Source organism: Chelonoidis abingdonii, chromosome 26, assembly GCF_003597395.2.
Source record: "Chelonoidis abingdonii isolate Lonesome George chromosome 26, CheloAbing_2.0, whole genome shotgun sequence".
NCBI classification, from domain to species: domain Eukaryota; kingdom Metazoa; phylum Chordata; order Testudines; family Testudinidae; genus Chelonoidis; species Chelonoidis abingdonii.
Window position 1 is genome coordinate 7,581,306 of NC_133794.1, and position 13,821 is coordinate 7,595,126.

Here is a 13,821-nt window from a genome sequence, read left to right on the forward strand (position 1 = left end):
GGGGAAAACTATTATAGTGTCATTTGCCAAGATAGGGCAATAGTGAGCCTTACTTCCCAGAAATTGAACCTTCTCATCTTGGGAATTATGGCACTTATTCACTGATGCATAATGGCAAGGTCTCAGCTAGCTGTGCCATGAGCTACATCATGTTTCCCTCAACTTGGTCCATGTCATGAGTTAGTATTGGCTCCACATGGGATGGGTATTGGGCACATCTAACAAATGTGATTTCATACTTAGTATCCAAATTGAAGCATTAAAGTCTTGAAACAAGAAGACAGCACATTTTACTTGCTCTTCACTTCCATAAGCCAAGGACCTGCTTTTCAGATGTCTCTGCACCTGCAGCTTTCACTGACTTCAATGGGAGTTCTTATTTTTCATGGGGTTGAGGGAGAATCAGGCCCCAGTTGCATTTTAGAAGAAATAGAAAAATGCATTCTTTACCTCTATAGTCCAAACATGATTAACAGCTCACAGATCAGCTTATTAGCCTGGCTGTGTACCTCCTCCTGCCAATATCCACTTTCACCCCTCAACACTCCTGCCAGCCAGCATCTCATGCAACTGCGCATGGCCGCCACGCGTCTAGCTGCTAGATGTCTTTCGGCCAGACAACGGCCCTATTAGACTTCTCCCCCTACTGCATAAGTAGTTCCTTGCTGCTGCTGGTTAACTCCCTACTGTATTTCCTCCCAGACATTCCCAGTCTGCCCCTTCCCTGAGGAGCTCCACCTACAGCTACCACTATCACTTGGTTTCCCCCAGACCAGGACATGTAACTAAGGAAGTGCCTTCAAGTCCTTTTCTCTAAGAATTGATTAAAACTCAAGAATGAAAAGGGTTAAACAAGTTTGTCCCTCTGATCTATCAGTTTTTTTAATCCCTGTTCCAGGAGCATGTGTACTGCCATTTGCCAAACTGGCTACAGTGGGCCAACAGTGTCACCTAGTGGTATGAAATCACATTATGAAGACTTCAACACTAAAAGAAGAGAACTCATCCTTCTCAACCAAGGTCATCTTATATACTGCCTTATTGCAGTTAAAACAAAAACATGAATTAGGCTTCAGTCTTAGAGTTCAAAGTAAATTACAAAGCTTTATTGAATAAAAATGTTTCATACTTAGCAAGATTGGAAGAAAGTAGAATATTTTACACCTCTATAAAAATATAGTTAGGACTAATTCTCAAGTGAATACAGTACAGAGAATAAACTACTGTAGAAATAACGCCCCCCCTTTCAAATTATTTGTAAAATAAATCCTGTCAAGTTTAAAAATGCACTAAAAGCTTTGCTAGAAACCTGTTCCAAGAAAGAATCCCACTGTTTGTCTAGTTTTCTTAGATTTTGTATGTGTAAGTCTCACAGTTCTAACTATTAAAAAAGTTCTGGCAGTTTGGTACAAGTAGGCTTTAATAACTGTCAAAAGGCCTTACAAAAGTTACTTGCAGTTTTAGTGAATCAGAAGAGCGAATGAAATCTAAAAGTAGAAAAAAAAAAAAGTCACCTCAGAAAATGCACATGGAATGCAAGAGTAATGCCCTGCAGACTCCTGTGAAAGGGATGGCTTGTCTTCAAGAGTATTGTCAGTCATCATGGGGTTTGATCTGCACTGCTATTCCAGCAAGGGGCACACTGGTGCATTAGCCAGCCAGAGGGCTGTACTACCTCTTAATTCCAGTTTAGAATGAGTTGTGTATACAGAAGAACAGAGTGCAAAGTAAGAAGTTTTCCACTCATTAAGAGCAAGCAAATAAGAATTACACTGCATTCTGTGTACTCAATATATTTGAGTTGCTAGATACTAAGTACAAAGAAAATTAGTGTTTTCATGAGGAAAACATCCCAGCTGTGCCCTTTCCGTGTATTAAAGTGCATTCAGTCACCATTTTTTTCAAGCAGACCTGCAAGTCCCTTTGGAATTGGTCCCTAAGCACTGCAGTAGCATTCATAGTGGTAACAGTGTATTACAGAAAGTGTTTAATACCACCTTTGGGAGTACAGTGGAATCCTGCAAACTACCGTTACTGGAATAAAGAATAAAATACAATGACCATGGTATAGAATAGATCTCTCTGTTCTCATGCTGTAAATTGTGATTACCTGATGTAGGAGCAGCTGTCCCACACCAAGGGGTCAAACATGTTTCCATACAGCTAGATATGATCTTTGCAGGTTTCTAGTGTACTTTTCTACCTCATATCTGTACATTCTGTTGTTCCCTAATGTGTCAACGTGCAGGATAGCATCACTTTCACAGAGGGCAGCTGCTTGTTAAAAGCTAATACACCAATTTAAGGCCCAGTACCTTGCAGCAAGTTTTCTAGTGAAAGACCAATTTATTCTTCATCTTCATCCTCTTCCTCATAGTAACGATTCCTCTTGATCTGTTCTTCCACAGACAAATCTTCCACATCTTCACCTTCCCAGAACACATCATCTCTGGATTTCCTATTCTGGCTAGGGGATAATTCCTTAGCAGTGACCGTGTTCAATAAGCTGAAATGTTTAGGAGAGTTGGAGTCAAATATTGCTTTATTTGGAGATGGCTGCTGCATTGTGGCCTTTTCTTCCTCATCTGTCTCCATACCCACCTGACCATTCTGTACCAAGTTCTCTTCCCTGTCTGCCTTGATATCAGGCACTTCCCTTCCTCTTTCTTCCTCCAGTTCTTTATTCTTCTCTTCAGTGTTCTGGATGTTCCCATTCTCAGCTCTTGTTTCCTTTCGCTTTCTTTCCATCACTGCCTCACTCTCTAGTTCTTCACTTTGTTTGAATGTGACCCTATCTGCTTTGGTAGGAGAAGATACATTTGCTGTTTTATGGCCCTTAACAGACATTGTTCTAAATGAGGCTGCTACTGTAAATGGACGGCTTCTTTCCTTCAGTGAGGATGTTCTTCGTAGCTTTTTGAGATCCAGGTCCACATCCTCCTGCACATCTGGCTTCGACACCTCATCTTCTGGGGGCCACTTTGGCTTAAATACTTTGATACCCTCTTCCAATGCACTTCCTTGACTACCTAGCTCTGACGGAGGCGGCCAGGCAATCCTCAGTTTCTTTGTTTCTGATGGTTTCTCTTCCCTTCCAGGCAAAGCTGCAGCTTTTGCTTCCATGCTAGCTGCAAGAACTCCCACCTTCGCAATTGGGGCATCCTCTACTCCTGGACTTTGAGGGCCTTCTATTGTATTTACAGTGTGGGCAGATTTCTCCAGGGACTCTTCGTTCTCAGTTTTGCTTACCCATAGTTCTTTGTGCTGTTTGTGCCCAAAACCTTCATCATAGTTGCCTTTGGCTTTGAAAAGCTGATTGAAGTGAGGCTTGCAATAAATATTCCCACGCAGAGATGCATATGTTCCAAGACTGCAAGAAAACAAAATGTTAGCACTTTGCATGTCTCTCAATCAGTTGCAGATTAAGGCCCGAATTTTAGCTAGATCACTGAAACACTTGGCATTAAACATCTCAAACAGTGTGTTGACCTGGTGTCACCAGAGAAAAAGTCCTACCCAGTACATTAAAAAAGGCATTTCTATGGGCTTTCCTCTTAAGTGCTCAAAGATCTTTACAGCAGGTAGGTATTATCCCCATCTAACAGATAGGAAAACTAGTCTAGAGAATTCAAGTGACATGTCCAAGGTCATGCAGCAAGGTAGCAGCAGAGCTGGGAGTAGAACCTAACTCCCAGGCCCTTGCTCAATCAACTAGACTACAGCTGCCTGTATTCACAGATGAACATTTGCATAGTATCATATTCAGCTTCCTGTTATATTTTAGGAAGGCTGCATTTCCCTTCTAAAGGACTGACACACTCATATACCTCACTCTCTGCACAGATTACCTGAGTTTGCTATTGCAATGTGAACAGCGGAAGCAGCTGATATGAAACACCTGCTGGTTGGCAAAGAGACGTTCCATTGGGTACACTGTCTTCTGACACACAACACAGGTTTCCTTCACTGGCAACTGAAACTTCTAAGGGAAGAAAAGACGACTTGTTAACTGGATCAGAACTAGTGGGTGAGGAGACTTGACTTGGGTTTTGTCCAAGACTTCCAGAGTTCTCAGAAACAACTTAATATTTAATAATTAGCAGCTCTGAACCCTACTTGTACCCTGTACCCTACCTGAGTAAAGCAGACCTATTACAGGCTCATTGTCTTGGTTTGACTGCATTCTCCCTCTCTGTTCCCCATCAGCTAAACCTCGGAGGTAAGACAACAGTCAAGAATTGACAGTGGAAGTTTTAAAATTCTCACATGGTTCATAAATAAGCTCTGTCAAACCATTACCAAGAGACTGACTACGGCTATACTGAAATTGAACACCTGCAACTGGCCCGTGTCAGCCGACTCAGGTTCGACGGCTGTAAATTTTTAGTGTAAACATTCAGGTTCCTGCTTGAGGCCAAATGCCTGCCCTATGATGAAATTTTACAGCTCTGCAGGCTGAGCCCTGCAAGCTAGAGTCAGCTGACATAGGCCAGCCACAGGTGTTTAATTGCAGTGTTTAATACCTTGTACGTCCTAGCCTCTTTGCCTCAAACCTGCTGATAGGGAAAGATGAGGAAGTGGGGAATACACAAAAGGGGATAAGTTTAACAAAACAACACACACACACACACACACACACACACACACACACCACACACCACACACCACACACCACACACCACACACCACACACCACACACACACAGTGAGATGAACAGCAATACAAGAAGCTCAGTGGAGGGAACAAGTAATGAGAAGGCCAAACAAGGGAAAGGACAGGGGAGAAGAGGATGACAGGAGGGTAACAGTTTGCTCAAAGACTTAGGCTGAGTAAGTTTTACTAAATGCTTATGGCTTTAGGAACGAAGGCTGCTCATTTAGGCAACTTTCCATACAAACTCTGATTAAGCCAGTAATTTATTCCTACAGTCTACTTTTAAAAAAAGTTAGTCTCAGTAGTTCAGGGCAGCAAGAAATGTATCTAACCCCATATGAAAAATTTCAGAGCTCTAGCAAAGGCACTAGTCTATACTCAGCTTTAGGGATTTGCAGTTTCACTAAAATGAAAGTTACATAACAGATAACTAAAGTTAACCCTGATGTTGACAGACCGGTAACAGTGCGTGTACTCCATCAGAGGCAACATCCCATAAGTTAAGAAATATTGTAAGGATAAACCCAATACTAGGAAGTATTAAGCGTCTACTTGGGAATAACCTCAGAATTCGTCTCCTGACAGCATCAAGGAGGTGATATTCTGTGTTCACCAAAGAGGTCACCTGATGCTCCCCACTCCTTAACACACCTACTAGAGGTGACTTAACATGGATGCTTAATAAAGAGGAAATGGCACATTGAATATCCAGTCAAAAAGCTAGCCCTTCTGGACTGACCTGATTGCAACAGCTTTTCTAGCAACAGAATAGAAAGTTACCTAGGTCCAGTGTTCAAGGAGTATAGAAAAATCACACTTAGATAACAGTCAACTCTGTTGCATAAGCATGTTTTACTATAAGTTTACTAAAAGCCTTTACGAGAAGGATATGATGGTTAAGGGATATGGAAGCAGGAAGTGCAACATCACAGGAGACAGTTACAGGGGTTGGTGTCCAGTTTGTATTTTAAATAAAATGATGACATGGTTAAGAACTGAAGGTTATGATAGATGAGGATCAGGTTGCTGAACAGAGCCAGCTGATTTAAACTGGTTTGTCACAACTTTAATGTTGCACATAATTTGGCAGTTTGCTATATATTATTTCTCATCTAATGCACTTAGATTGAGAACTTTAAAAATAAACTTTGATATTAGGTATCTGAAATTACACTAAGGGACTAATCCATACTGAGAGCTTGATAGAAAACCTCGAAAAACTCCCAGTGCCTCAAGTGATTTGTTTATTTTTAAAAGGGAACTTCAAGGCACTGACCCTTTGCACCAATTCTGTGTGAGTCAGTGCAAGCTCTAGAACACGCCACTGAAGTTTACTAGCCCAGACAAAGATCTACTCACCCACCCTTGCCACAAAAAGGAACAAGGCATTACTAACTTCCTTACCAATAAAAGTTGTTATCCTTCCCAAGCCGGCGTAAGTGCAAGGCTGCACTGCATAGTGCTAGCATGTGTTATTGCAATACATGTCTCCAACTAAGAGGAGGAACTTACATGGGTATACAGTGACCCCTGTTTGTCTGCTGAAGAGGTGGTTTTTGGGGTGCATAGAGAAAAGATTCCTTTCTGGGCATTACTATACATAGCTACTACAGGAGGAGGGTAAAGCCCAGTTAATAAAAAAAGGAGAGCTGGAGAGATAGTTGAAAGTTGAGCTCACATTAGAAGGGAAGCAGAAGGCAGGAGCAGAGATTAGGAACCAGGAACAGGAAACAGAAGCTGGAAGAGAAATAGGAACCTTGCATAAAAATCAACAGCATCTGGGCTATTCTCTAAAAACTGCAGCAACAACTATTAATGAAGGTAGAGATCCAAGTTGGGTTTTATCATGCTAGCAGATTCTTTTGAAATAAGCACAAAGGACCATAAACTTAAAGGATAAGCAGTTTACATATGAACACACACTGGAATACCTTCCAAGTTATACAATCCTAAAGGCATTTTTGCCATCTTAAAGGTGCTATATGGGCACAATTTGAGAAGAGGTGCTCACAGCACTGTGATATTAATTAATTAAATCTTGCTATCTTCTTAAATAAAATAAGTACTATACCTATCCTTTTACAGATGGGGGAAAAAATGCAGAGTGGTGAAGTGATGTGCCCAAGAGTAACATAGGAAGTGTGTGGCAGAGCAGAAATAAGACTTCCTATTTCAGACAGCATGTGTGAAGGGGATGCACCTCACATGTTACTGAGATATCATTAAAGTGCTCATCACATAGCATCTGTGTGCCTCAAAGTGAGAAAATAAATCCCTGTCCAAAAATTCTCCATCACTTCCTCGGCTACAGTTATATTGGGGTTGTTCTTGCCTGTTTATATCCCAGGAAGTCATGAGCAGGTCTACAGCCATCACTACTGAAGGAAGGCTTGGGTAAGGAGAGTAGCAGCAGACTGGGCTCTAAAGATGATAAAACTTGGACCCATCCAGATCTCCAGTGGAAGGGAATTTCACATCTAAGGGCTTGCCTCTGATAATGCCAGGACTCCAGCTCCGAGGAGTTATACACTGAGCTCCCTCAGCTATGAATACCTTCTTGATTGCAGCTGCTATCATGGCTGAGGCGAGGAGGAAGGCAGACAGCCAGACCCCAGGGTGGGTTTTAAAGATTAGCATCAGGACCTAGATGAAAATCTCTAGGAACTCTGACTTAAGGAAAGCCAAGAGCTTGTCAATGCAAGACCTACATCCAGACTTCTGTACTCAAAACTTCTCCTCCCATCCCAGAAGCAAATTAGTATTCCCACACTGTCACTGGAACCGTGCCCCTTTAACAATATGGCAGCTGTCAGCAGGCAGCTCACAAACTCTATCTTTAAAGAACTAAATTACAATTGTGTTCAGATGCTTTTCCATTCAGAACTCAAAACCCTGTGCTGAGCATTGAGCTAAGTTCCTTTATAGCCAGTCTCTTTTCTGTCATGAGTTAGTTCCAGCATGAGGTTTTTTTAAAGACTTTACCATAGAGCAGGGGTCGGCAACTTTCAGAAGTGGTGTGCTGAGTCTTCATTTATTCACTCTAATTTAAGGCTTCACATGCCGGTCATACATTTTAACGTTTTTAGAAGGTCTCTTTCTATAAAAGTCTATAATATAGAAAGAAACTATTGTTGTATGTAAAGTAAACAAGGTTTTAAAAATGTTTAAGAAACTTCATTTAAAATTAAATTAAAATGCAGAGCGCCCTGGACCGGTGGCCAGGACCCGGGCAGCGTTGAGTGCCACTGAAAATCAGCTTGCATGCCGCCTTTGGCGCATGTGCCATAGGTTGCCTACCCCTGCCATAAAGCAAAGCTGTGAGTTTAAGAGCTTTCTGCTGAAGAGTTTGGATGCTGATGGGTCAATAGCATAAGATCCCCTGAGAGTGCAAACACAGATTCATAGGCTGGATTGACTCTATGTTACAATCAGATTTGCTTAAGTATTAACTGTTGCTGGTGCTTAGGAAATAAATAGCTACTGTACCTTCACTACTTTTGGTGGAGAGGTGGCAGTCTGGTTGACGGGTTTGGAATCAGAGCTCTGCTGTTTTGTGTAGACATGTCTCTTGGCTTCAGTCTCACTCTGTGAGTTTAGTTCAACTGGAGAAGGGAGGGGAAGGAAAGTTCTGTTCAACTCATTTTTAAAAACCAAGAGAAACTCCTAGGAAGTTCAGTCTGGTAAGACCATGTAGTAATTATGTCAGAGAAAGGCTTAAAGGTCTGTCTGTTCCTGACCGTGTATGACTAAAGCATTAGTGCCAGAGCAAGCAAATATATTAACTCATCTTTTTCTGCACTGAAATTATCAAACGATTGAGTGGCTGTGTTGAGGAAATGAGACAGGTGCCAGCTTCTCAGTATGCACTAACCTCGTTTCTGGGAAATATGGCTCCACTTCAATAAAATGGTTAAGCACACGCCTAAAGTTAAGCTTGAAGTCAATAGGCTATAAACATGTGCTTAAATACCTTTGGAAGGCAACTTAGCCAATCAGCTACTGCTAATATATTTATTGAGTAATCTGTTGGCTACAGTGCTTGTTGTATTTGGCTCTGGAACACAAAGTCCAAATGGTGGGAGAACTGCACTTCTGGGGTTAAATTTAACCCCTTTATAAAGCAAGCATTAAAGCTGACTCAGCACTACAGTTACAAACCAGCTTATAAACCTGATAAAAATTCCCAGGTCTTGAGCTGGTCTGAGGTTTTAGCACAAGATTTTTATTAGAAAAATCCCAAGAATCTGAAGGGGTTGCAAGTGTTGAAATAAGATTGTTACTTCTGAATATAGTAATCTTTAAAAACATTTTTAAAAAAAGTCCCAATTTTATTAACAAGATCTGCTCCTTCTGGGCTATCATATGACAAGTTTCATAATCAGTAAATTCTATAGCCAATTTCTCAACCACTGGAAATGGGAGTTTATAAGACAAGGCTGACCATTACAGGGCCATGAACCAATGTCCACTTTAACCAAACAACTGGTTTATATGTGGTACAAAATTACAAGGCAGCACCTAGATAATGTGAGTGGGCTGCCATTGTGTGTGTTAGCGTACCTATTGGGTTCCGGGTATGTGTGTTAATGTAGCAGGGTGGTTATCCGGTCCTGCCCTGCGGGGCTTCCCAGGAGAGGGCTGGGGCTGGGAGCAAACCCCAGCTGAATGGAGGAAGTGGCTGCAGCTGGGGCCATGCCCCAAACAGACTAACCAGGCCTTATAAGGTGGCCAGGGCAGCCAGAAGCTCAGGAGTCTCTCTCTGCTTGTAGAGAAAGAAGGGCCTAGCTGCTAGGGAGCTGAGCAGGGTACTGGGAGTGGAGCAGGACTGGGGGAAGGCTAGAGGAGCTGGGGAGTTCCAGCCTGGAAAACCCCCAGGTTGTGGGCCTAAGACCAGCACTGGGGCTGCAGAGGGGCAGCTCAGCTATAGAGAGGCAGCAGGTCCAATCCACCCTTGCTTGTGATGAGTGGTGTATACTGCAGTCTGCCCCAGGGAGTGGGGCTAGATGGTGACTGGCAGTAGCCTTACACTGAGGCAAGGTGGGGTTAATGGGTGGGTGTTCCCTGGGGAGGGGAGACCCTAAGACTGAGGGTTCCTGCCAGGGGGCAGCACCCCCAATAACAGGGCACTGGATCTGGGAGGGATGCAGGGGTCAGCGGTAAGGTGGATCATCAACCTGCAGGGGGTACTCCAGGATGCTAGAAGAGCTAATTCCCTGAGAAGACCAGCAGGAGGTGCCACAGGAGTGAGTTCTTATGCTCAGATTGCTTCATAAAGTTAAATGGAATCCAGTCTTGACCAGCATATCCCTGTGATTAAATGGGAATCCTGATGCTTCCTCCAGAAGCTATGGGTTCTAAGGGCAAACTGATCTCAACATAAGCATGGCAGATAAGACGACAGTGCCAACTCATCCTGCCATCCACCTGCCCACTCTATTTATTGGGCTAGGCGAATGAGTGCTTACTGGTGCCATCTTCAGAAAGATTGGAATGGAAACCCAGACTCTTCTCCCTGAAGAAAACCTGCAAAAGTAATGTTATACTGTGAACCATATGAAAGTCAGCTGGGCTCACCAGTTGGACTCAAATTTATAAATGGATCATCCCAACATGAGTAGCAAAACAATGAGCAATTAATAGAACACTAAAACAGAAAAGCCTGTTTACTAGCCAATGACCACCCTAAGTTAAGAACTTCAACGATGTTAGCACTGGCTACAAAACATGTTCTGGATTTCTCACCTTCTTCAGGGCCTCCTTCATTGCCACTTAAGTAGTCAAGGATACAGAGGAGCCTAAGTTCCCCCCCTAAAACTACAAGCTGTGATCCTCCCAGTTTAGATCAAACATGCTTGGTCTGTCTTCTACATCCTTCTTTAGAAAAGAATTTACAAATTTCACTGTTTTATGCCTTCTGCTCAGCTCACACATAAATACTATGAAGTACAAGATTTTCATTAACAGAACTGTTAACACAGCCTAGTATAAGCTTGGTTCAGGTATGGAATAATTTACATACCAGGTGAAAAGCTCAATGCAGGCTCTAGAGGGCTATTTTAACCTGGTTCTCTCTATACGTTAAATAAAATATAGCTTAAATATATTTGCACATTGAGGAACTAAAATGCCATAATCAGATTAACAGCAGAACCTCACTAATTCACACTAATGACTGAAAGTCCTATTGCAAAGGATTGCACCTTGGAAATTAATGAGGAAGTAAACAAGTCCAGATAACATACTTTGTTCATCTGACTAGTTGAATTTTTATGATACTGCCTAATAAGCATTCCACAGTTCACTTTGTATACATCATAAAGAATTTTTAACCACTCTGTTACTGAATCTTTGGGATGTACAGGATGAGGGGAGAAGTGGTTTTTTGCATTTGAATTATGAGTGTATAGGTGAGTGAGGTTCTGTTGAACCTCTCTTTCTCCAGAAATTTCTGCCATTTAATAGATGTGCCCTGGACAGGGACAGTAGATTGATCCTGCAGTGATGTCCAAGTGACCATCCTACTACCACACAGTCTATTTAATGTGGATTCTTACACTGTGCTCATATTACACATCAAGTCAGTCACTAAAGGAATGCCTATAAATTCAAGTAACTTCACTCTAAGAGCTAGCAGAGAGAGGGTTTTATTCAAACCTTCCGTTCAACAACAGAAAATCTAACAGAGAAACTGCTTTTATTTAATAGGTTTCCTTTTAAGAGGCTCCCCTTGGTGGCTGTTTTCCCACTCCACAAGCAGCTAAAATGTGAAGACTCACTCAGTTCCCAGCAAGAAGCTGAAAGCAACATTCTGGTTGCCTGCCGAGGGAAGTGCGGAAAGGTTTAAAAGCCCTCCCAGCATTAGGCTGCCATGTGTTCAGAAAGCCTGTAATGCACAGTATCTGAAGTATTATTGTTTGGCTACTTTTATCCCCTTCTACCATCTCCCAGTTTAAGTCACAGATGCTTTGAGACTTTGCTTACTGTGTGAAGAAGGGGACAGTAATTATATACTCATTTTTAAAATTAAGTTTAAACAGCAGGAACAAAAAAGCTAATCAGGTTGCCAGTTACATTAAACAAGATCTGGCAACTTTGCCGCAGAGACCCACTTTCAAGTCATTGTGACCCAGTACTTTGCATTTACACATCTTCTCTCATCTGAGGCTCCCCAGGCACTTTACCAGAAATTTAAGTGTGCAAGCAAAGCATCTACAAGGTGTTGTCCCCATTTCACAGAGGGGGAAAATGGCACAGAAGAGTAGAGTATAGTGGCTTGCCCAAAGGTCACTCAGGAATGGTAGAGTCAGAAATAAGATGCAGGAGGCCCCTCTTCCAGTCTGCTGCTGCTATTAGATAATGCTTCTTCCTCCCATGTTCTTAATATGCCATCATTATGAAATTCAAGGATTCTGCCACATCAAGAACATTTACTATATTTGACAGACAAGCGCAACCCCCTCTAGACAAAGTTATAAAAAATAGCTAGATATTCTGCACACAAAGGACTTTATTTAGAGTCTTATAAATTAAGATTTCTCTTGCTTGTTTGTAATTACCATCCTACATTTTGATCATCTGAAAATCATGAGTGTCACAGCATGCAAATAATTTGTATCAGCCAATACACCTGAATTTCCAGATGCCTCCTGTGTGTCTTCAAGCAGTTCCATTTCAAGGAGAGTTCTTGATCCTCAATCAATACGAGTGCATCTTACCTTATCCCCATCCTGATGGGAAACGGAGTCCTCAGGACTTGGTGGCACATTCTCCTTCTGCTCAGATTGGTAACTCTTGATTTCACTGTCACTGGCTTGAATCTCATTCTATAGAGCAAAGGAATTGAGTGTTGACATCCTTTTTCCCTTACAGTGACAGAACTTTCCATGCTTCTTCTTAAAAGAAGTCTTGTGAATACTATGTCTTGTAACACACAGCTGATGACTGAAGGGAGTCTACAAATATTTGATAAGTGAAATACACCAAGGAGTGGGAGGAAATGTAGGATAATAAAGGGAGTATAACTTTTATTCCATATCATCACCACAGTATCAAAATACCTTTCCACCAAGAACCAACCGAGTCTGTCCTTAAAGCCAACTTTTCTTTCTTTCCTCTGATGAAGTGGGTATTCACCCACGAAAGCTCACGCTCCAATACGTCTGTTAGTCTGTAAGGTGCCACAGGATTCTCTGCTCCTTTTACAGATCTAACACGGCTACCCCTCTGATACTTCTTTCCTCTTGTCACTCTGGATAATTCCACATCTTCCCTTACCTGAAATGCTGCCTCATGTTTTGTTTTATTTAGGTCATAAGCACTTCAGGGCAAGGAACATGTATTATTCTCTAATGAACTATGAAAGAGAGTTTTGCCCGAGCTTCAATGCACGTCAACCAGCCAGGTGACAAATTGGACCTTCATCTTTCTCAAAGTTTGTCTCATTTCAGGAAAGTTTTACAGAAAAGTCTTCCAAATTTTCATCTAAAAAACCCCAGAGAAACCTCATGCTTCCTTTCCCAATCAATCAGTCAGTAGACTCTGTGGCAACGCAATGCTCATGCCTTTCATGAGACAGCCTTTCTGCATCAGGGGAAGAAGCTGCCAAGCACCAGCACCATACTGGACATCAAAAGGCCTTAAAAAAAAATACAGCTCTATATGCTTGTCCCTATCTTTTTGAACCTTAGTGTTTAATATGACAGGTCTTTAAATAGAAGTAATTTTTCCAAGTATCCTTTGCAGTGTTCTGAAGGGATTATGCCATCACACTTCCAACAGAAGAAAATATACAGTATCCTTATGGCTGGTCTACACTGGCACTTTACAGCACTGCAACTTTCTTGCTCAGGGGTGTGAAAAAACACCCCCTTGAGCGCATCAAGTTTTAGAGCTGTAAAGCGCCAGTGTAGATGGTGCCCCAGCACTGGGAGCTGCACCCCTTCTGGAGGTGGGTTTTTTGGGGGGGTTATTAAAGAGTGCTGGGAGAGCTCTCTCCTAGCGCTCTGCTTCAACTACACAAGCCACGTGCAGCAGCACTTTAACGTTGCCAATGTAGACAAGCCCTTGGTCCTGATCAGGTGCTGTCTACACAGACAACCCTCAAAAGAGTTCTCTTCCCCAAAAAGAATTTAATAATTCTGTTTTATAGCATATATGGGTCTGGACCT

The 13,821-nt window shown here is 42.1% G+C and overlaps 1 protein-coding gene across 2 annotated transcripts in view; it reads right to left on the minus strand.

Moving 5' to 3' along the window:
* Positions 1 to 1,084: 1,084 nt before the first annotated feature.
* LIMA1 (LIM domain and actin binding 1) overlaps positions 1,085 to 13,821 on the minus strand; it is a 42,809-nt gene continuing 30,072 nt past the window's right edge. The window contains exons 7-11 of one of the 2 annotated variants that reach the window (XM_032782301.2): positions 12,370 to 12,477; positions 10,120 to 10,177; positions 8,141 to 8,256; positions 3,849 to 3,982; positions 1,085 to 3,370 (exon numbers count right to left, since the gene is read on the minus strand). In XM_032782301.2, the coding sequence (XP_032638192.1) occupies positions 2,347 to 3,370; positions 3,849 to 3,982; positions 8,141 to 8,256; positions 10,120 to 10,177; positions 12,370 to 12,477 (1,440 nt within the window). In that variant the 3' untranslated portion in view covers positions 1,085 to 2,346. The remainder of the gene's footprint in view (positions 3,371 to 3,848; positions 3,983 to 8,140; positions 8,257 to 10,119; positions 10,178 to 12,369; positions 12,478 to 13,821) is intronic. The other variant, XM_032782302.2, reaches the window with a different exon arrangement.